Consider the following 21820-nt stretch of genomic DNA (forward strand, 5'->3'; position numbering starts at 1 on the left):
GGCTGGCTGCGCGCTAATGGCGGGAGGATGCGAAGCGGGCCAGGCAGGGCAGAGGGACCGGGAGACTCGGTGTCCCGCGCAGGCCGAGGCGGAGGGACGCTGTCCCCGATTGCAGCTGGCGGGGCGGGGCCTGGCGGGGCGGGGCCTGGCGGGGGCGGGGCCTGGCGGGGGCGGGGCCGGCGGCACCTGGGTGAGGTCGCTCGGCCCCGCCCCCTCGCACTTCCGTGTGCCGCGGCGCCGGAGCCCGAGGCGGCTGTAGCCCACATCTCCCGAGCGACCCCCGGCGCCCGCCCCCCGCGCGGAAGCCCGGGCCACACCTCACTGGCCGCTGGGCCCATCCCAGTCAGCGCCGCGCCGAACCCCGTCCGCGCGCGCCGGGGAGCGGCGCCCCCGCCGCTGCCGCCGCGACCCTTGGCGCCTGCCCCTGCGCCGGGAGGTAAGTGAGGGCCGGCTCCGGGCGCGGGATCGGGGCTACCCCGAGGGCGCGGCGCCTTTCCTTCCCCCTTCCCGCCCCAGTTCCCGTTTCCGAAACTGAGAAACTGAGCCGCGGTCAGCGAAAGTCCCGCCGCGCCGAGACCTGCCGGTGACTCCGTCCCCCTGTCCGTCTGTCTGTCCCTCCGCTAGACAGTGGGGGCTGAGGTCCTTCTGTCTGCCCGCCCCCGGCCCCTCCACCCGCCCGTGTGTCTCCCGCTCCTCCGAGGGGCCCGTCCGTCCCTCCCGACTCTCTCCCGGGCCCTGTGTCCGTCCGTCTGTCGCCACCTACTCTGTGTTCTCCCCCTGCGCGCCTCTCCGAGACCCGATCCTTCTGTCCCTCGCCACCCGATCCGTCCGTCCCTTGCCCTCCGCGTGCTCCATCGCCCCACCCCCACCCCTACCCCCGCCCGCCGCCCCCTCGATCCCGTCCTCCCGGAGCCGCGCCCCCGGCCCACGCTCGCCGCCCCCTGCCAGTCCAGCCGCCTCTCCGCTCTACCGCGGGGCCCAGGCCAGGCCGCCCGCCGGGCCTCGCCTCCCGCCCCGGGTCCCTGGAGGCCCGACCCGCGCGGCGCCTCCTCCTCGCTGTCTCTTCTTTCGGTCTCAAGAGTCTTTCTCGGTCCCTTCATCCGTCTCTGGGCTGGGCGTGGCTCCAGTCTCCACCATCCCCCTTCCCACCCCACCCCTCCGCCCCTCTGAGACCCCTCCCAGGGTGGCCCCTGCCCGATGCAGTCTGTACTCGCCCCCAACCCAGATGCCACTCCCGTTGTGGGGGCTCCACCAGGTGAGGGGAGGAGGTGGAGGGGGGGTCCTCCTGGCTGGTGGTGGAGAGGCAGAAGGAGAGCACCATCGGAACTGCTCCCACTTCCCCAATTCCCTCTCTCTTGGGGCAGGGGAGAGCCCCACCGAGCCCCGCCTTAAACCTGGTCAGAAGGATCTGCTGTGAGTGGGCGGGGGGTCCCCTTCTCTGACGCCTACCCTGTATGCGTGGAAGCTGTCTCCTTGTGCTAAGTCACTGGTATCTGGGTGTGTGGGTATGTTGTGTGTCTGTGTCAGCTTCTGTGCTGTCTGTCACTGTGGGACTTGCCTGTGCATGTGTGTCCTTTTTCGCATGTGTGACTTGCTTGTGTGTATGTGTGTATGTCTGTTTGTGTCCTGAGGCTCTGTGTGTGTCTTTTGCAACTGTGTGTACCATTCTTGGTGTGTTTGTTGTCACCAGACTCTTGTGTGTGTGTGTGTCCTTGCCTGCTAGTGTGTGTGTCCCTGTGTGTCTGGAGGTTTCGGTGTTGCACACTGGGTATATCATGGTGACCAACTGGCCATGAGTACGTTAGATCTGTTAATTGTGGAAGCCCCTGGTGTTGGGTGCCTACCCACCAAGCTCATGTGTGAGTGTATCTGTATAAGTGTGTGTATGTGTGTGTACTCACGTGTGGCTCTCCCTCTGCCACTGAGTTTCTGTGACCAGGCTCACCTGGTCACTAAGGGAGGGGACTGATCCCTGGGGTTTCCTCGTTCCTGCTGTGGAGTGAGCTGGGGCGTGGTGAGCAGGCCAGCAGAGGGAGGCTGTATGGTGCATGTGTGATGTGTGTGGTTGTGTGTGTGCGTGTGTGTGTGTGACAGAGAGGTGCGGTGGTGTCTGGGCAGCTGTACCTGGCTGATGGGTGGTGTGAGGGCTATGCGTTGGGACAGTGCTGGGGTAAGCCTGGCAGTGTGTGGCCACGGTAGGAGTGTATGACTGGTGGGACACAGTCTATGAAACTGCCGGTGTATGCTTGGGGAGTGACTGTGATTGTGGGGAACCGAGAGTGCCTGGGCGTGGGTGTTAGCGGCAGGAGGGGGTGTGACAAGGTGTGTGGTGACAGTGCTGGGAGGGAAGGTGAGAGCCCAGTGTGGGGGTGTGTGTGTGAGTGTGGGAGACCATGAGGATGTGGGTGTGCACATGGAGAGGGCTAGAGGGCAAGTCTTGGGGTTTGTAGTGTTGTGACCAAGACCTCGGGCTCTGTACCCAAGAATTATTTGGGCTCCAATACTTGCTTGTGCCTGTTAAGAGCAAGAGACCCAAGCTAGGCCTCTCAAGGCTGAATGTCCTTATCTGCAGAATGGAGAGAGTGAGGACAAAAGTTCCTGTGTTAAAGGTCCTTTAACACAATCTTGGCCCATAGTGAGAACACAGCACATGTGAAGTCTTTTGTTGTCACCACCCCCAGCTGTACGGTTCCCATTCTCCTGGGAGCTGGGGCTAAAGAAAGCCCAGACAGTATCCAACCCAATTTCCTGCCTGTCTGTTGCCCCTTCCCATCTCCTTGACCAAGCAGCTTGAGGGAGGGGGGATGCCCAGACAGAGCCCCCAGTACCCAGCCCTGTTCAGCCTGCATGACAGCCCCTCCCTCACCAGACCTTAGTGTCAGTAGTAGTGATGGGGGAGACAGGGCTGGGGGGTGATTCAGAGCTGTGACTGCAGGGCGCTGACACCATTTAGCTGGCACAGTTTAGATTAAAATTAGAACTAATTTAAAGTACAGACAAAAAGATAAAGCCAAGGATGCCTCTGCCCCCAGGGAATGGTGATGGGGGTCTCCAGCTGGGGGAGGGGTTCACATCTGGGGAGCAGAATCTTTCTTAGAGGCTTGAGCTGGCCTTCAGAGAAAATGCTTAGGCCTTTCAGCCAGGAGACACAGAGCACCTTGCTACCTTTGCCATTTCTTCCTCCCAGGATATCTCCAGGCCTCAGTTTTTTCAGCTGTGTAATGGGCACAATAGTAATGTGAGAATCACCTGAACTATAAGGCACAAAACAAGAGATTAAAAAATGTCACTCTTCAGGCTGGGCACGGTGGCTCACACCTGTAATCCCAGCATTTTGGGAAGCCGAGGCAGGTGGATCACTTGGTCAGGAATTTGAGACCAGCCTGGCCAACATGGTGAAACCCTGTCTCTACCAAAAATACAAAAATTAGCTGGGCGTGGTGGCGTGCACCTGTAATCTCAGCTGCTCAGGAGGCCGAGGCACGAGAATCACTTGAGACCAGGAGGCAGAGGTTGCAGTGAGCCAAGATCGTGCCACTGCACTCCAGCCTGGATGATAGAGCGAGACCCTGCCACATTAAAAAAAAAAAAAAAAGTCACTATTCACTTGGCATTCTCAACATGAGTCCAGCACAGGAGCTGGCACGCCACATCATTGGAACCTCAGAACCACCTGGGGAGAAGGGGCTAGTAGTTTCCCCATTAAAAAAACTGAGGCTCAGGGGAATTGCACCAGGACATAAAGTGGTGGTACTTTGTTGCACCCTAGGACTCCTAAACCTGCAAGGCAACCTCCCACAGACAGGAGGGTCAGGAACAGGTTTTTGCTGTGTTATTGGCTTCCTCACCAGGCTCGAAATGTGCTGAGGGCAGGGACACAGTGTTCCAGCCCCTACCATGGAGTGGACAAATAGTGGTGCCCAGGAAAAGTTGGGCCCAACACCACATTTCAAGGAAGGGAAAGCCACATCCAGAGAGACCCGAGGTTTTAGGGCCAGGAGAGACTGAACTGGGCCTGTCAGCCATGCTGGGACTGGCAGACGGGGAGAGCCTGTTTGGCGGTGCCTCCCGGCTCAGCTGTTTCCTCCTGTTCCTACAGGTCTGCAGGGAACTGGCCAGGCAAGGGGGCAGGCCCATTTCTCCTGGTGGTTGGTGCGTTGCAGCAGCAGCGGGAGCCAGGACTAAGGACAAGCGGGAGCTGGGAGCCCCAGGTAGGACTGAGTTCTCTTAGGCAGATGGGTGGTGTGCCGGTGTAGCCTTCCTCTCTGGCCTCCTTGTCCTTTGCTGTGGGACTGGATGGGGTTGGGCATGCATGCAGAGTCCTTGATCTGGTTGTGGGCCCTGTGTGCCCAGGGGCCACAGCTGTTTGCCCTGTCTATGAGGGGCTCTCTGCTCATGAGGAACTTCCTGCCTGGAACCTGGCTGTGGCCCCGGAATGCTCTCGCCTTGGAGCTCAGAGGCCTGGGGCCTACCACTAATTTGGGGCAAAAAGTAGTAACACTTTTTTGGTCAGTTAGAGAGGGTGGCTTGTGGGCCAAGGATTGAGGGTGGATGTATCAGCTTTTCCATGGCCCTGTATCTGCCTCAAACTCACCTCATCATCACACAAGGACACTGAGATTCCCCGTGGGCCCCACAGTGGGTTGGACACTGCAGGGGGATAGAATGGGGTCTCCAGCTCCAGGTACAGCTGAGCTGTCTTCCACACCCCAGGCCCCTCCATTTTCCTCAGCTTCTCTGGAGCCCGAGCAGGGCTCAGTCCTTCTCTTCAGCTTCCAGATTCAAGGGGAGCTAGGCAGAGTGTGGAACAATGCTGGGAAGGCTGCAGTCTCTCTGAATCCCCTCAGAAAGCTAGAAATTCCTTGTTTTGGGGCGAGGCTTGCCTCCTTCAGCCCTATTACCATGAAAACATTGCTGTGGGTGACTCCACACTCATTCCAGGCTGGTGACTGGGTGACCGGGCCCCAGTGAGCAGGGTTCTGGTGGTGGGTATGGGTGCTAATGAAGCTGGAGCCTGGGAGTAACAGTGGGGGGATAGCAAAGACCGTCTTTCCTCCAGGAGTGCTCCCTGAGCAGACCCTCACAGCCAACCCTACTGGCTGTTACGCACCTATAGGTCTGTGAGTAGAGCCATAAAAGCTGGGCTTCCTGGGCCTGACTCTGGGTTAGGGGGCAGAAGGGAGGTCAGGGCCTTCACTCCGGGGTAGGAGTTGCGACAGAACAGGAGCAGTCTTCACTGGGCCTTCTGTGTATTGGACCTATCCCTAAACCTGGTGTGGAGGAAGTAAAGCGCCTTTGGCTGTGTAGGGGCCTCTGCCACCTAAGTTCTGAAGAGCCAGCCCTTTCCGTCACTCAGCCTTGTTTTCTAAGGAGTTTGATTAGTCTTGGAGACAGCCCACTGTAAACCCTCAGACATCACCCTCCAGCTGCACAGACATATGCGTGCTCACACAGGGATATGGCAAGCTAGGCTGCAGTGGGCATGCACACCCACAGACTCATGAGTTCCTGTATGTGCACCACACATGTGGGCATGCAGGTACACAGGTGCTCACATGCAGCCACCCATGGCACACTCACACACACACAGATGCTCTCCCAGTTACCGTTGGCATCCATGCACTCAAATGCCTGCCCACACATACCACACTGTGCCCATTCTAGGGTCAGGAAGGGGGGCCCTGGTCAGAGTTACAGCCCAGTCAGGTCGCCTGAATCTGGCACCTGAGGGGCAAGTTCCAGGTGTGGCTGTGATCTCAGTAAGGGGGGCTGGGCCACCCTGGTAGGTGGGCTCTGCCCATGCATTCAGCAGCCACCCTGCCCACCTGGCCCCAGGCTCCAGGCCGACCAGGGATTGGCATGGGAGATGGGAGGCATGAATGCGGGGGAGAGGCTGTGTCAGCTGTGCCAGCACTGTGTGCCTGCTGCTACAGCAGAGGAAGTAGGCTGTCTGGCCATGGGGCCAAGGTGCTCACAGTGGGTGGGGGTCCTATCAACTCCTGTGTCCCCCACAATGTCCATGCCTAGAGGGAGTGGAGCTGCTGGGCTCTAGGGACTGAGAGGTTGGCAGGGGCTGTCTGTTCACTTCCCAAAGCCTGGGCCTAGGAGAGAGGCCCATCTGTTCAAGGCGTTTCCGGAGGCTTACTTCCTCTGAGCTGCCCAGGAAGTGGTTTTGGAGTGGGACTGACCAGCCCTCTGTCAGTGGCTCTACGCCTTGCTCCGCCCCTGCCTTGCCTGCCCAGGGGAGCAGCGTCTGGCCACCGGGTTAGGCTGACTGACCAGGCTTTTCACTGCCAGGGTTGCCCAGGCCTTTTTGGGGAGCTCTAGGAGAAGGGCAGGGGGCAGGTCACGAAGTCCCCTGCAGTCCCCACAACCGTGGCTCCTTTCTTGCTCTGAGCCTGTAAGCCGAGGCTCAAGAGCATCAGCTCTGGTAGGCATGGCCCCCTTGAGAGAGGTGATGGCTGGGCTGCATCTTAGTGACTAGGCAGCTCCCAGCAGCTCTATGAATGAACCTGGGCAAGTGGCTCTGCCGCTCAGTGCCTCAGTCTCTCCCTGACAGATGAGATAATGATAGCATCCATCTTGATGAGGTTGTGCGGAAATGACAGATAACATATGCAAAGTAGCTAGCATCGTGCTTAGTGCATTCTCAGAGCTGAATGAGTAGAAACTGTAGTTATGTAAAGCATTTAGAGCCCAGTTCATGGGAACTATTCAAAAAACAGCAAGTGGGACTGATGAGGGGGTATTATCATCTGATGGGCTGGGCACTGGCCCAGTGTTACATGGCCAGGTGGCTATGGAGCCTGGCCGAGGAGCCAGGTCTCTGACTCCCTCATCCCCCTCAATTCTGCCTCCAGTGGCAGTGCCCTACTTGTTCAATAGGTTCCATGTCCTCCGAGGAGAGGAGCTCCTGTTGAAGCAGCTCCACCCACTCAGCAGTCCAGCCCCTGCCTGCTCTTCTCCCCCTCACTCCCTTTCAAAGGGAGAAAATAGATCTCATGACAAATGGATGCAGGCAGGGGAAAGGCAGTCTGCAGCTGCCTGCTGCCCCCTCAGGGCTCCCCTTGGCCCTCTCCAGCTCTGGCCTCCTGCAGGACATTAGGCTGGGAGAATTGGCTGGGAACGAGGGGGTGGACGTAAGCCCTCCTGCCAGCCTGCTTACCCTTCAGACCCCTGGAGTCAGCCTGTGGGCTGGGGCAGGGAGTGGGCATCTGGGACTGATGGAAGCTAGAAGAATAGGAGGAGCTAGAAAACCCCCTACACCCATGGCAGCTGGGGGCAGGGCCCAGCCTGTCCCAGGGACACGAAGAAGGTCAGCACAGTTAGGGTTGGGCTAAGCATTGGCCTTCACTGTGTGGGGCCCAGAGGCTGGGGATGAGGAGTGTTGAGGAGTGGTAAGGACAGTGATGCAAACAGCAGGGGCCTGAGGGCTGGAGAGCAAAAGGTGGATGGGCCTGGGCGGGAAGTGTGGTTGAGGGTATCCTGAAGGCTTAGGAGCAGGACTTCTGCGGGCATCAGACAGACCCTGGTTGAATCCTTGCTCAATATTTACTGGCTGTGCACACTTGAGCCAGGGACTGGACCATTCCCCACTTGCCTCATCTGTGAAATGGACAGATCAGGGGGTGTGGTGTCCTGTGAGACATGAACGATGGGAAGGAGCCACTGTGTGGGGTGGGGTGGAGCAGGAAGATGGAACAGCAAGCCCAGAGGCTCCTAAGCGGGAAGGAACTGGCTGCTTCAGGAGCTGAAAGGGGTCAGCGTGGCTGGGGCACAGGAGTGAGGGAAAGGCAGCGCCCGAGAGGTCAGGGAGGTAACGGCGATGGGGAGGGGGGTGGCGGGGGGCAGGCTGCATGGAGCAGGCTGAGGGGAGGAGTCTGGGTTTGTCAGAGGGGCAATGGGAGGCACTGGGGGCTTGGGCAGGGGGTGACAAAATCTGTCTGAAAAGCCCCGTCTGGTGGCTGGAACAGGGGGACTGTTGGGCCGGGGTAGAGGATGGAGAGCAGTCAGAAGGCAGGTGCAGAGCCTGGGGATGGTGGTGGTGGGAGAAGAGGATTTGAGACTTGAGGACAGGCTGCAGCGGCAGGCAGACAGGATGGCCTTATTGTGTGGGGAGCAGGGGGAGCTGTCTGGCCTGAGCCACTGCCTGAGCTCGTGCACTCCTGGTGGATGAGGAGCGCTGGGGGGGGAACGGTGGGGGACTGGTGTGGGCAGGCTTGAGCTCTTCTGGAGTCATTCATGTGGTGAAGCCAGGGAGGCAGGTGGGGCCACAAGCCTGAAGTTCAGGAGGGTCTGGGCCCAAAGTAGAGACGGGAGCCTAAAGCCAGGATTGGGGAGGAGAGGGCTCAACAGGCCTTCTAAGGGGTGGGGGAGCATTTGAGAGGCCCACGAACAGGACTGGGATGGCTGTCCCTCAAAGGTCTCTGCCAAGGCACCCAGGAGGGCAGGCTTGTGGTGGCTGAGCCGCTGTTTTCACAACAGCTCCGGAAGCTTTGGATCATGTCTATGGCCGTGTTGGGTAAACAGGCAGAGCAGAGCAGGCAGTCGCCAAGGCCTGAGGCTGGATCAGATGTCTGCGTGGTGTAGGTTGTGGGCTGGGGTTGTTGGGGTGGGAGGAGGATCCCAGGGTCCTCCAGTGTCAGGGCTGGAGAAAGCTTAGAGGTCTCCATTGTTGAGACAGGGAGGCTGGAGCCCCGGGAGGGGCAGTGGCTGGCCAGCCTCTGCCAGTGGACTCATGCTGCCTGCTTCAGCCCAGTTCTGCCCAGAGCCTCAGGCCAGAACAGGGCACCCTGCGGCTGGGGGGCTTAACAGAGCCTCTTTTCCCACTTTCCAAGGAAGTCTGGAAGACGCCAGAGCACTTGGGCCAAGATCGCGGAGCACCCAGGCAGCAGATCTGAGCTAGGCCTGTCTAGGTCCAAGCTCGCCGGTTCCTCTGTCCGCTGCCTGCTGTGGGATGGCGCACCATGCGGGATGGTCCTGCCTCTCTCCCAGCTTTCTCAATATCCCCAAAGTGGGGAAGCATCATGTGGGTCCTGCCCAGATCCTGGGGATGACTGGCAAAAGGGTTAGGTGGCCATCTTGCCTTCTCCCAAACACAAAACGATTGTTTCCAATGGTAAACCATCTGGAAAATCGTGGGAACTCTGTGGGAGAAAGAAGGGCTAAGGAGTAGGGCTCTTGTACTGGGGGCTGATGGAGGAGCTGTTCCCACCTCCAAACACATACCCTCACCCCATTGGAGGCCAGATGGGCAGTTCTAGGACTAGAGCTGGAGGTTCTCTCCCCACTTCCCCCGGGGTCTGCCCCATTGGCTTTGTGGCTTTGGTTGAATTGCTCAACCTCTCTTTCGGTTTCTGCACAGTGAGCCTGGAGCTCATGGAACTTGCGCCTGGGGTGCCCGGCTTGCTGCCCTACCAACATAGGTTCAAGCCCTCCCCTCCCCCTGTGCGCCAGGCCTGTGACTGCCACCTGTGACCTTCAACCTCCACCATAGCCTCAGGGCCCTGCAGGCAGGTGGGCGGGCGGGCGGAGGCCTGCCCAGTGATGTGCCTGACCAGCCCACTCCTTCCCTTACACACTTTAGACTTTGCTCTGGATCAAGAGGGACTTTCTTCGCCTCCCTGGGTGGAAAGGCCCAGCCTAGCCTGACACCAGCTGCCCTTCTGCCCCTCCTCCATTCCCCAGCCATTGTGCCTGAGGGCTGTGGTGGAAAAAGCTGCATTTGGACTTCATGGTGCCAGACTCTAGTCAGGGATGTGGGGTCCTTCCAGGACTGTATGTTTGTTTCTGTGTCTGTCTGGAGCATCTCTGTGCCAGTGTGTACATTACAGCTTGTGGCACTCCACGTGCATGTGGAGCCTATGTGGTCGGGTGTGGTCTGTGTGGGCCTGGGTGTCTGTTGAGATGTGAGAGCCGGTGAGTGGGGTTGTTTCTGTGTGTGTGTGTGTGTGTGTGTGTGCCCCTGTGTCGTCACAGCAGTGTGTGTACGTACCTGTGGCTCCAACTGTGTGCGTGTGTGTCTAATGTCGAGTGGGGCTCCCTGTGTGCTGTTTGGGTTGGTGAGTGTGCCTGTGTGCACACGTGTGGTTATTCGTGGAGAGCCCAGCTGCATCCCCCACCCTGGCTCCTCACAGAGGCCCCTTGTCCTCACGGGATCTGGCTCTCTGGCTCCTGCCATGAAGGGGCCTTTGTTCCTCTCTCAGGGGTACCTGGGGCACCCCCCTCTGACTGAGCCCAGGACTCCTCATATCCTAGGGCTGGCTGGTGACTCGAGGCCTGTGCCTGGTGGCCTCCCTCCAAGGAGGCCCTACCCCACACAAGCTGGCAGAGGTGGATGTGAGCCGATGACAGCCAGGCTCCCAAGTCCTGCCCCTCTGAACCTTCCAGACCCTCTGGCAGGGCAGGCCATTATGCTCCTGCTGACCCCTCAGATCGAAGGCCCCCAGCCAACAGGTCCCTGCAGCCTCCATTGTCCTCCAGCCCCACTCACTCCCTGCTACTCACTGCCTGCGTGGCGCATCCTACAGAGGTCTTACCATCCTTTGTAATCACATATTTATGTGACTGGCTCCCACCAGGCTGTAAGTTCCATGGGCCTGGTGTGGCAGAGGTTACCAGTGGGAAAGCAGCTAGCTTCCTGAGAGGTGGGAAGGGTCCCCCAGGGCCAGCCTTCTGAGCTGTCTGGAAGGATCTGTGGGAATTCAGAAGGCCGTTCCAGCTGAGGGAACAACATCTGCAAAAACATGGGGGCTGGGAAATGAGACACATGTTCACAGAGTAGCCAGAACAGGGATTGAGGTAGAGAGCAGGACAGGGCCAGGGAGTGGGCAGTCTGGAAGGCCTGGAGAGGTCTGGGCTTTCTCCAGGGGCAGTGAGAGCCTAGGAGGTTCCCAGCTGTGGGAAGAATGGGTAGGGGAGGGACCAGAGATGGTGACAACTGGGAGGGAGCTGGGTAAGGGGAGGAGAGGCCACAGGTACTGGTTGGTCTGTGTGGGGTGAGGGAGGGGCCCAGGAGGAGCCCTGGCTGGGGGATGAGGTACCTGTCCTGGGAGGAGCAGGTATGGGGAGCATCCCTGCTCTGGGACTTGGCTGTGACCTGAGTCCATAGATCTGGTTCTTAGCACAGGGCTGGGCATGTGGAGGCTGGGGGATGGGCCCTGGTGGAGGAACCCTAAAGGGTCTTGCTAGCCTTTCCCCTCCCACCTCCTGTTCCTCTTGCTGAGCCCACTTCCTGGGTTGTGAAACCTGCATGGCCTCCTTGCCTTGTTTCCGCTGGGAAGGCCGTCTAGGCAGCCAGCCTCCCAGCCCAGCTACCACCCACCTGCCTACCCAACCTGGCAGCTCCACCATGCCCGGCCCCCTTGCCCTGCCATGACTGCCAGTACCAGTCCTGCACCCTCCTGCTCATCACACTTCCTCTCACTGTCCTTTCTGCCCCTGCCTGGGCCTTGGTCTCCTCCGCCCTCGTTTATTCATCCACAAGGCTGTGGCAGGCTACACTGTAGACTCCCCCAGGCAGAGTCTGCATCCTTAGGAGGGCCCCCACTTTGTGCCACCTGCCATGCAGTTGTGACTTCCGTGGCAGGTGTCAGGTGTGTGTGGGAGAGGGCTGCAGTAGGTGGCATGGGGGACATCCCCTGCTCCCCGGGGGTCTGTTCAAGGGAACCAGACCGCCCTATACCCACCAGGGGCTGCAGCTGGTCTTTCATTGCCCTTGCTTTGACTGACCTCAGCCTGTCACCTCATTTCTCCCATAGACGTTTCTGAGGCAGCCTCCCTCTGCTCTCACACACCTCCCTCCCAGCAGCCTGATCAAGCCTCTTTCCTCCAGCCCAGCTTACTCCTCTGACCAACAGGCATCATTCTGTGGCCTGTGAGGCAGAATCGAACACCAGGGAAGGGATGGGGTGGAGGGGACCAGGCCGGATCTGGGAGCCAGGGAACCTCACTGCAGGACCTTGGCCTTAGTTTCCTCCTCTGTACAATGAGGAGATGGGCATGTCAGTCTCTGAAGACCTATCTCTTGTGGAGAGATTGGCTTGTTGGGGTTTTTCACCTTTGACAAAACCATTATCCAACAAGTTACATGTGATGCAGAAAAATTAGCAAATGCATTCCTGTTCCTGCTGGCGCTCCTCAGGCCGTGTCCCTCACCCCAGCCTCCTGTGCTGGTATACATCAGCACACGTGTGGATGTGCAGCACACATACTTGTCTGCTGGAGGCAACCAGGACTTCTGTGCCCGGGAGCTCCAAACCCAAGGTCGCTCTGATCACCTTGAGGCCAGCCTTGCCCACTGCCGGGTACTGGCTGGGAACAGGTTTCCATTTGTCCCAGAGGAGGTGACCTGCCTTCTCTGGCCTGACCCAGCTACTGCCTTTCCTTACTTCTGGGCTGCTGATCTGGGGCTCACATTCCCTGGGGCTGGGATCCAGTGTGTCCAAGCCTTCCCTAGGTTTTGTTTTTGTTTTATTTGTTTTTAGTTTTTTTGAGACAGAGTGTCACTTTATTGCCCAGGCTGGAGTGCAGTGGCATGATCTCGGCTCACTGCAACCTCTACCTCCTGGGTTCAAGTGATTCTTCTGCCTCAGCCTCCCAAGTAGGTGGGATTACAGGTGCCCGCCACCACACCTGGCTAAATTTTGTATTTTAGTAGAGAAGGGGTTTCACTTGTTGGCCAGGCTGGTCTTGAACTCCTGACCTCAGGTGATCTGCTCACCTCAGCCTCCCAAAGTGTTGAGATTACAGGTATGAGCCACCGTGACTGGCCCTTCCCTGGGTTTTGGAAATGGAGGCTGGTCCAAGTGGCGAGGTCACGGGGGAAGACCACTGGTCAAGCATGGGGTACCTGTCTCTTGGAGCCCTTACCTCCCTGTTTTCTCTGTCTTCATGTGTGTTTGTGTGTGCTGATCCTGGCACATTTATCCATCTCCACCTCTACCCTCTTCTGTCCATCTCTACCCTTTTCTCTCTCTTTGTCTCTTCTTCCCAACATGGCATACTGGAAAGGACCTGGGCTGCAACATCAGGCAGGCCTGGATTTATCCTTCCATCACTTACTGGCTGTGTGACCTTTTGGAAAGTCACTTTGCTTCTCTGAGCTTTAGTTTCTTCATCAGTAAAATCCCTTCTGGATCCGCATAGGGATAAAGTGAACTAATGTAATTACAGAGGTAATCTGCGACATTGTCAGCCTCAGAAAAGGACTGTCCTTCTTGTAAGTGGAGGAGCCAAGATTCATACCTAGACACTGACCCTTAGTCTGGTGCTTTGTGCTTCATAAAGCTGCCTCTGCTGTAGGCTGGAGAAGCAGAATAGAGACTAGGAGCCGTTAGGCAGCTGGGAAAGGCCTGGCTGGCCTCAGCTGGCTCCAAGGAGCTTGTCCCCATGGAGGCTGTGTGGGGTCGAGCCCCCGGCACCCCCTGGCCCTGCAGAGTGGCCATGAGTCTGGGGCTGAGCCAGAGGCCTTCCTCTGGGGCCTCCGTGGCCCAGGTCCTATTTGCATGGGGGCTATAAATAGTCAGCACACCTTGCTTTTGTGCTGCTGCTTCACCCCCATCTCCCTGCCATACACTCTGAGAGGTAGGGGGCAGACTCTGACTCTGCTGTGCAGAGCAGGGACTTGTGGCTCAGAGAGGCCCAGCACCTCTCTGAGGGTCACACAGTGATGGAAGAAGATGTGGGGCTCTGGGTAGTACAAACAGGGACAGAGGAGGTGGCAGAACCTGGCCAGAGCCCATGCCCTGGTTTTAGTCTTAGGAGGTTGGGTCTGACGCTATGGTTACTGCTGGTTAGTCTCAGGGCAGCCCACGAAGACCATGGCTCCCCAGTTCTCATGGCACTGCAGCCTGGCAGTGCAGGTTTAGGGCTGGGGCCTGCTGTGTTTGTGGTTTTCCCTCCAGTGGCTTCTAACTGTGAGCAGCAGCTGCTCTGAGTGTGGCCTGAGAGAGCTGGAGGGCCACCCTCGGGTGGGCAGGTCCTGGGATCTGCCTCACCCTCCTGGGGCTTCTCTGACCCACTCTCTCCTCCACCCTCCATGCAGTCCTGGGGTGGGCCCCACGCATACCTTCTGCTGGGCAGGCCGGGGGTAGGGGAAGCCATGGAGCCTGTGGGCTGTCAGGGCTGGGCCCCAAGACTTGGTGGCTGGGAGGAGGACCTGGCTGGCCGGTGTTGGAGCATCTGGTGCTCCTGAGTGAGTTGTATGTTCATGGAGACCTGGTTTCCCTTTCTGAGCAGTGGGATCTGTAACCAGGACTGTCTTCCCAGGCTTCTGGGCAGGGGGAATGGATGCGGTGGGGGATGCGAGTGCGCTTTGTAAACTGCGAAGGGAGGTGCACAGTGAGGGATGGGTGCTGCAGTGAGAGGGGGTGATAGTGGTAAGAGGAACCCCCTCCCCATGGCCTGTTGGGTTGATTGTAGCCCTCATCCTACGTGAGTTCTCATTATCCCCACAACCCTGAGCCAAGAGACTATTGCTCATCAGGAAATGGGGGAGTTGAGGCTCAGAAAGGTCAAGTGACCTGCACAGAGTCCACAGCCAAGGCAACGTTGGTGTCAGGATGCAGCACCCAGGTGGCCTGGCCATCATTTTGCCATATGTGCTGCCCTGAGCCTCTCTCCCCTAGGAGCCCAGGCCACCTGCAACACACTTGCTCCTCCTTTATCCCTGTGCCCCTGTCCCCTCAACCCTCATCATCCTCCGAGGCACTCAGAAGTTGCCTACTGCCCCATCTGGGTCTCCAGGTTTTCCTAACAGCAGAGCTGCATCTGCTGGGATTAGGCCCTGGATGTGTGGACACAGACCTGCCAATCATTCCAGACCCAGGGAGCACTCACCTGGGTGCTGGATCTCTTGGACCCTCAGGGACAAGCCAGGCAGCAAAAGGGGCAAGATGTCCGTCTTGCTTACGGGTTTGGGATGCTCACCCAGATTCCTGCACATATGCGAGGCCAGGCCCACGCAGCTTGCTTTTCACTCCAGTATCAACTGAGTGCCCACCATGTGCCACCCACTCCCATGGCTGCATATAATCACATTCCTGTAGACCCGTGCAACCTCACACACACCAATTCATGCATGCTGCAGCCTGGGGAGCAGCCAGCAGCAGCCCCCAACTGGCCCTCTCTCCCTGGCCCACCAAGAGGTCAAGGGCAGCTGGCCTGGCACACAGGCCACCTGCTGGTGTCAGGCTGAAGGCTTCGGGACTTGGGCTCAGGCGTGAGCTTGCACACCCACTCTCACATCCACTGAGTAGGAGCCAGGGCCGGGCAAGGGATGTGGTGGGGTCTGCCCTGCCTGGGTCCTGCTCTCTGCTTTGGCAGCTGCTGGCCTCAGAGGGCTGCCTGGACTCACTGGGCTGGGCTGCAGGGTGAGGTCAGCATTTGCTGTGAGCTCATCTGAGCTGGGAGCTCCCAGCAGAGCTGGCCGCTGCTCTGGCCACCTTGTGCAGGAGCTGGAGGAAGTCATCTGGGGCTGGGCAGCTGTTGTGTGTGCATGCACACGTGTGTGTCTGAGTGTGCCCCTGTGTGCTGGCTTATGTTCAGGATGGAGTGAATACATGTGCATGTGCACAAAATCGAGTGAGCGCTCCCTCAACCAAGGCTGTGGAGCAGCCTTGTGGGGCCTGGGCAGGAGCCAGTGTGCACATAGGTGCTTGCACACCTGTGTGTCCTTCACAAGTGGCAACCTGAGGAGCCCCTTGGAGTCACTTACTGTAGTGAACATTAACTTAGAGAATGGTGAGAAACCCAGGAGTGTGGGAGGCTGCTGTGTATGAATCTGCAAGGCACATTCAGCGTTACATTCAACATTAAAATACAGTTTGGGTTTTTTTTAATTTTTATTTTTCTGAGGCAGAGTCTCGCTCTGTTGCCCAGGCTGGAGTTCAATGGCGCAGTCTCAGCTCACCGCAACCTCTGCCTCCCAGGTTCCAGCCATTCTTCTGCCCTCAGCCTCCCAAGTAGCTGGGATTATAGGCATGCACCACCACGCCTGGCTAGTTTTTGTATTTTTAGTAGAGATGGGGTTTCACCATGTTGGCCAGGCTGGTCTCGAACTCCTGACCTCAGGTGACTCGCCCGCCTTGGCCTCCCAAAGTGCTGAGATTACAGGCATGAGCCACCACGCCTGGGCAGTTTGGGTTTTTTTTTTAAGAGATAGGGTCTCACTCTGCCACCCATGCTGGAGTGCACTGCGTGGCACTCTGCTGCCTTGAACTCTTGGCCTCAACCGATCCTCTTACCTTGGCCTCCTGAAGTACCAAGATTATGGGAGTGAGCCACCATGCCCACCTGTTTTATATTTGGGGAAATAATTAGTTTGAAGGTGCAGGCAACCTTCCAGGGGAGCGAGAGGCACTTGACCCCAAGGGGTCAAGTTAGAAGGGTCAGGCACACTGATGTGGGCAGAGCCTCTCACTGCCCTGATCCCTGAACAGAGTGGGTGCCAAATTAGTGGAATGTCAGCTTTTGGTTCTGATTCTGCCTTAGGGTTTCAGTTTCCTCATCTGAAAAGTGGGGGGTGTTTATCTTGGCACTGCTTGTCTGCCTGGGTAGTTATGAAGAAAAAACCTCAAACTTAGAAAATCATGAAGGGCTGCATGGGGCAGGATGGGAGAAAGAGGCAGTACTGTCCTGTCCCCTTACCAGGTGACAATGGCACATACCAGGTGCCTGGCATGGAGCAGGTACCCAGCAATAGGGTACTTAGGGAGTCACTGAGTGACTCCCCAAATGAATATCTAGGGGTGACAGATGCAAATGCCACCAGGGCCCAGGTAGGAGGAGTGAAGAGAGTGCCCCTGGCCTGGGGTAGATTGATGGAGGGCAGCCATCCCAGTGCTAGCTGGCTGTTGCCCAGTGGGCCCAACATCACATTTTCCAGTTTTACCAGAGACACCACAAATACAGACTTACAGAAACCTCTCAATATTTTTCTTTTTCTTTTTCTTTTTCTTTTTTTTTTTTGAGGCGGAGTTTGGCTCTTGTCACCCAGGCTGCAGTGTAGTGGTGTGATCTTGGCTCACTGCAACCTCCGCCTCCCAGGTTCAAGTGATTCTCCTGCCTCAGCCTCCCGAGTGGCTGCAATTACAGGCATGCACCACCACACCCAGCTAATTTTTAGTAGAGATGGCTTTTCACCATGTTGGTCAGGCTGGTCTCAAACTCCTGACCTCAGGCCATCTGCCTACCTTGGCCTCCCAAGGTGCTGCGATTACAGGCGTCAGCCACCGCGCCTGGCAAACGTCTCAGTTTTTAACACTGGCAACTGAGACTAGTGTGTGTGTGCATCATGTGGGCCAAACCCAATCATAGGAGAGCCCTGGGGGAGCGGGTCCCTGAGTGCTGCCCGTGACTGTTCCCGCTGGTCCCGCCCGGCCGCCTGGCCTCACCCCTCTGTGTGCACAGCCCCACTGCAGGCCCCACCATGGCGCCGTTCCTGCGCATCGCCTTCAACTCCTACGAGCTGGGCTCCCTGCAGGCTGAGGACGAGGCGAACCAGCCCTTCTGTGCTGTGAAGATGAAGGAGGCGCTCAGCACAGGTAGGCCTGGAGGCTGGACCCTGGAGAGGAGCTGGGAATCTGGGCCCAGCTGGAAGGACTGGAGGGGGCCTGGCCTTGTTCCCTGCAACCTCTGAAGGATTCTGCTCTTCCTCATCCTTGACTCCCTGCCCCACTCAGCTATGAAGGCACAGGCCACTGAGTCGCTATAGGGCTGCAAACACTGGCCAAATTGAGCCCTCCTTGGAAGGCTTGGAGTTTCTGGTTCCTCCTCCCTGGTTGTTTTACCCAGCAATTTTTACATGTCCATTTGTGCCAGGGCCTGTGCTGGGCACTGAGGATACTGTCATGCTCCAGGACTAACCTGGCCCTGCCCTCATGGGGTTCATAGTCAGGTGGGGAAACCAGGCACGTCAAAAAGCAGTGAGTCCTGCAATAGGGAAGCCCAGAGAAGGCACCCTCTGAACCTGAGGTCAGGGAGGACTTCCTGGAGGAAGCACATACCTCACATCATTCCCTCTTGCTTTTGCCCTGGCCTGGTGAACCCCTATTTGTCCCTCAGGTCTCAGCTGAACTGTTCCTTCCTCTAGGAAATCTTCCCTGACCCTTAGGCTTGACCCTGTGGCCACTTGACCATAGGCAAGTCTAGCACTACCAGCCTTGCCCTCTTCAGTCTCATCACAACCGTGACTTAACAGTTACTTGAGGAAGGAGTTGGTGCATTTGCCACCCGGGCCTGGGGATCCAGGACGACAGGCCCTGGATGTAGCTTTTCTTTCAGCTGTGTTCCGCGCCTGGAATATTATGGCTGGCGTGCAGGAGCTGTCAGCCCATGTTCCCTGCATGAATGCATAAGGGCAGGCGACATTTAAATGGAGCTGGAGCAAGAGGATCAGAGGAAGAGGGAACAGCAGGAACAAAGGCCTGGAGGGAAGGCCTAGCAGGGTGCCTAAGGTAGTTCTGTGCTCTAGAGGACACTGGGGAACCACAGCAGGCCCTCAAGGCAGGAGAGTCGGGCAGATTCTGCCAGAGGAAGGCCGTGGAGGTCTAGGAGGGAGGGACAGAGGGGCCATGGCCCAACCTTCCCTGCCTGGCCTTGTTGCAGAGCGTGGGAAAACACTGGTGCAGAAGAAACCGACCATGTATCCTGAGTGGAAGTCGACGTTCGATGCCCACATCTACGAGGGGCGCGTCATCCAGATTGTGCTAATGCGGGCAGCAGAGGAGCCAGTGTCTGAGGTGACCGTGGGTGTGTCGGTGCTGGCCGAGCGCTGCAAGAAGAACAATGGAAAGGCTGAGTTCTGGGTAAGGGGTGCACGAGCCGCGCCGTGTGTGTGTGTGTGTGTGTGTGTCTGTGTGTCTGTGTGTGCGTGCATGCGTGCGTGGTCAGTGAGCACAGCTGAAGAGCACCGGGCCCTGTGCTGGCCACCAGTCCAGCCCTGTGGCCAACATGTCCTGGGTGTGAATCCTGGCTCTGCAATTCACCAGATTCCCAGCCTCTCTGAGCTTCTGCTTCCGCATCTGTTAAGGGAAGGCGCTACTAAATGTGCCTACCTCAGGGTCAGTTGTTCAAATGAAAGGAGCAGCTGGATGTACAGGGCTTATTGCAGAACCTGACACATAGCAGGTGCTAAAGACGGCCAACTTCCTTATTGTGACTACTTTTTCCTTTTTAATTTTGGAAAGGCAGGATATGCACATAGTAAAACATTTTTAACTGCATGAAAGGGTGTGTCCCTGCCCCAACACCAGGCCACCAGGCCTCCTTCCCAGAGGCACCCATTATTCCAGTTCTTTTTGGAATCTTTGCGTATATTCTAGGCCTTGGCAGCCATTGAGGGGGCAACATAGTGATCTTTAACAGCAAGGAGGTGGGAGAAGGGGAGGCTGACGGTCTCATCTACTTACCTGCTGAAATGGAGACTCTCCACAAGCATGTGACCACCTGGCCATGTGCAGCTGTGTGTTCTGGGTGGCCACAGGATGCCAGTGCTGGCAGAAGTCCCCTGGGGTTACATGTGGGATGTAACCAAGACGTCTCCACCAGGAAAGGCCCTGTGACCATTGGAGGCTCTGATCAGCCTCCTGAGGGGGCTGGGATGGGAGAGAGGTTAACACAGGGCTCTACTGCCCCTTGGCCAGTCAGGCAGGGACACAGAGGGGCCTCTGGCTGTGCTGTCTCCACTCCCCCAAGGGAGGATATCAGTCACCAGGTCTAGGTCTTGGGGGAGGTGAGGGGATAGAGGCTCACGTCCCACCCTCGAGACTGTCCAGTCTGCATGAGGAGCCCTCGGCACAGAGGGAGGAGCAGCGTGTGTGCACGAGGATGAGTGTGTCTGTCTCTCTCCGCATGTGCACATGGGTAGGGGCCTCCATTCTAAGATCCTTGCTAAGGGGGCTGCAGCGGGTAGGGGTGGGGAATTTCCCTTCCCGCTCTGTTCCCCAGCTATGTGTCTGGGCTGGGTGTGGGCTGGACCCTTTCACTTCCCTAAATGTAATAATACCCCTGGGTACAGGGTGGGGGTGGTGCTCAGGGGTGGGGCTCAGGCGGGGCCCTGCCCACACTGGGCAGACAAGTGCCTGGCTAGGCCTTGGGGGGCTGCCTTGGCCTTGGGGGACCAGCCATGGGGGTGGGTTCTGAGTTTGGCCTGGCCCAGGCTGCCCTCACTGACCTTGTTCTCCCCTGGCCTCTGGCCCCCAACAGCTGGACCTGCAGCCTCAGGCCAAGGTGTTGATGTCTGTTCAGTATTTCCTGGAGGACGTGGGTAAGAACTCCCTGGGGGTGGAGGGCTCCCTTGCCAGGTTCAGAGGCAGAGCCAGCACTGAGGTGTAGGGAAGCTGCTCCCTTCAGCAGAGCTGTCCAGGACCACCCTGGGAGGGACTGTAGGGGTGCCACCCCTCCCAGATACCAGGGCTGACTTCCCTACTCCATGGTCACCAGATTGCAAACAGTCTATGCGCAGTGAGGACGAGGCCAAGTTCCCAACGATGAACCGCCGCGGAGCCATCAAACAGGCCAAAATCCACTACATCAAGAACCATGAGTTTATCGCCACCTTCTTTGGGCAACCCACCTTCTGTTCTGTGTGCAAAGACTTTGTCTGGTGAGAACTGGCCATGCCCACTGGTGGTGGTGCAGGGAAGTGGGGGCCGATCCCGGTCCCCGCTCACTCACTTTGCCTGGGTTTTGCCTTTCAGGGGCCTCAACAAGCAAGGCTACAAATGCAGGCGTAAGTGTCTCCACAGGCCAGTTTGTACGTATGTACCCATGTGTGCTCACGTGTGCCAGTGCCTGTGTGCGCTCAGAGAGTGTATGCACGTGAGTTTTCCCAGTGTAGATACAGCAGCTGAGTTCAGTGAGTGCTGGGGCTGGCTTGCTGCTGCTCTGGAAAACCAGTTCTGCGCGTCTCTTCCCAGCTCCGCATTCAGTGATGGGGAGTTGGTGGATGGCAATTGGGCACAGTAGAGTATTCACGCAGAAACCAGCCCAGGCCATGCACCAGGCCTCTTTTCCCCGGAGAGGCAATGATAGGTCCTTTACTGGCACATAGTGGCTGCATGTGCTTCTGTGTAGATGTGGGTGTCTCTGAGTACACAGGTGTGAGCACACTCTGTCCCTGAGGGTGTATGCACGAGGCACCGCAGGCTGGAGCCAGACTGCCTGGGTTTGAATCCCAGCTCTACCACTTCCTAGCTATAGGGCCTTAGGCAAAGTTACTTAACCTCTCTGTGCCTCAGTTTCCTCATCTATAATTTTTTTTTTTTTGAGACTGAGTCTCATTCTGTTGCCCAAGCTAGAGTGCAGTTGTGCGATCTCAGCTCACTGTAACCTCCCTCTCCAAGGTTCAAGCGATTCTCTTGCCTTAGCCTCCTGAGTAGCTGGGATTACAGGCGTGCACCACCATGCCCGGCTAATTTTTGTATTTTTAGTAGAATAGGGGCTTTGTCATGTTGGCCAGGCTGGTCTCAAACTCTTGACCTCAAGTGACTCACCCACCTCAGCCTCCCAAAGTGCTGGGATTATAGGCGTGAGCCATCGTGCCTGGCCCTCATCTATAAATTAGATATAACTATAATGTATAATAGGGTCATTGTGAAGATCAAATGGAATAAGATATGTAAAGCTGTATTTTAAGTGCCTTCCACTGGTAGCCGTTCTGTGTAAGAAGTCTGTTATCATTATTACACATGCTTTGTGTGTATGTACAGGTGTCTGTTTTGAGGCGTGTCCATGTGCATGTGTAAGAGAGGGCATTTAGGAGCCGTTTGCTATCCCAGGGCTTGGAAGAACTGCCCCCGCTTCTCGTATTGCGATGCCC

The 21820-nt window shown here is 57.5% G+C and overlaps 1 protein-coding gene across 2 annotated transcripts in view; it reads left to right on the forward strand.

The window, feature by feature from the left end:
• Positions 1-215: 215 nt before the first annotated feature.
• PRKCD (protein kinase C delta) overlaps positions 216-21820 on the forward strand; it is a 31439-nt gene continuing 9834 nt past the window's right edge. The window contains exons 1-7 of one of the 2 annotated variants that reach the window (XM_063703854.1): positions 306-436; positions 4100-4211; positions 17410-17543; positions 18607-18806; positions 20206-20266; positions 20443-20605; positions 20700-20731. In XM_063703854.1, coding sequence (XP_063559924.1) covers positions 17429-17543; positions 18607-18806; positions 20206-20266; positions 20443-20605; positions 20700-20731 — 571 coding nt within the window. In that variant the 5' untranslated portion in view covers positions 306-436; positions 4100-4211; positions 17410-17428. Of the gene's footprint in view, positions 437-4099; positions 4212-17409; positions 17544-18606; positions 18807-20205; positions 20267-20442; positions 20606-20699; positions 20732-21820 lie in introns of both variants that reach the window. The other variant, XM_031009363.3, reaches the window with a different exon arrangement.

This window comes from Gorilla gorilla, chromosome 2, assembly GCF_029281585.2.
Source record: "Gorilla gorilla gorilla isolate KB3781 chromosome 2, NHGRI_mGorGor1-v2.1_pri, whole genome shotgun sequence".
NCBI lineage: Eukaryota > Metazoa > Chordata > Mammalia > Primates > Hominidae > Gorilla > Gorilla gorilla.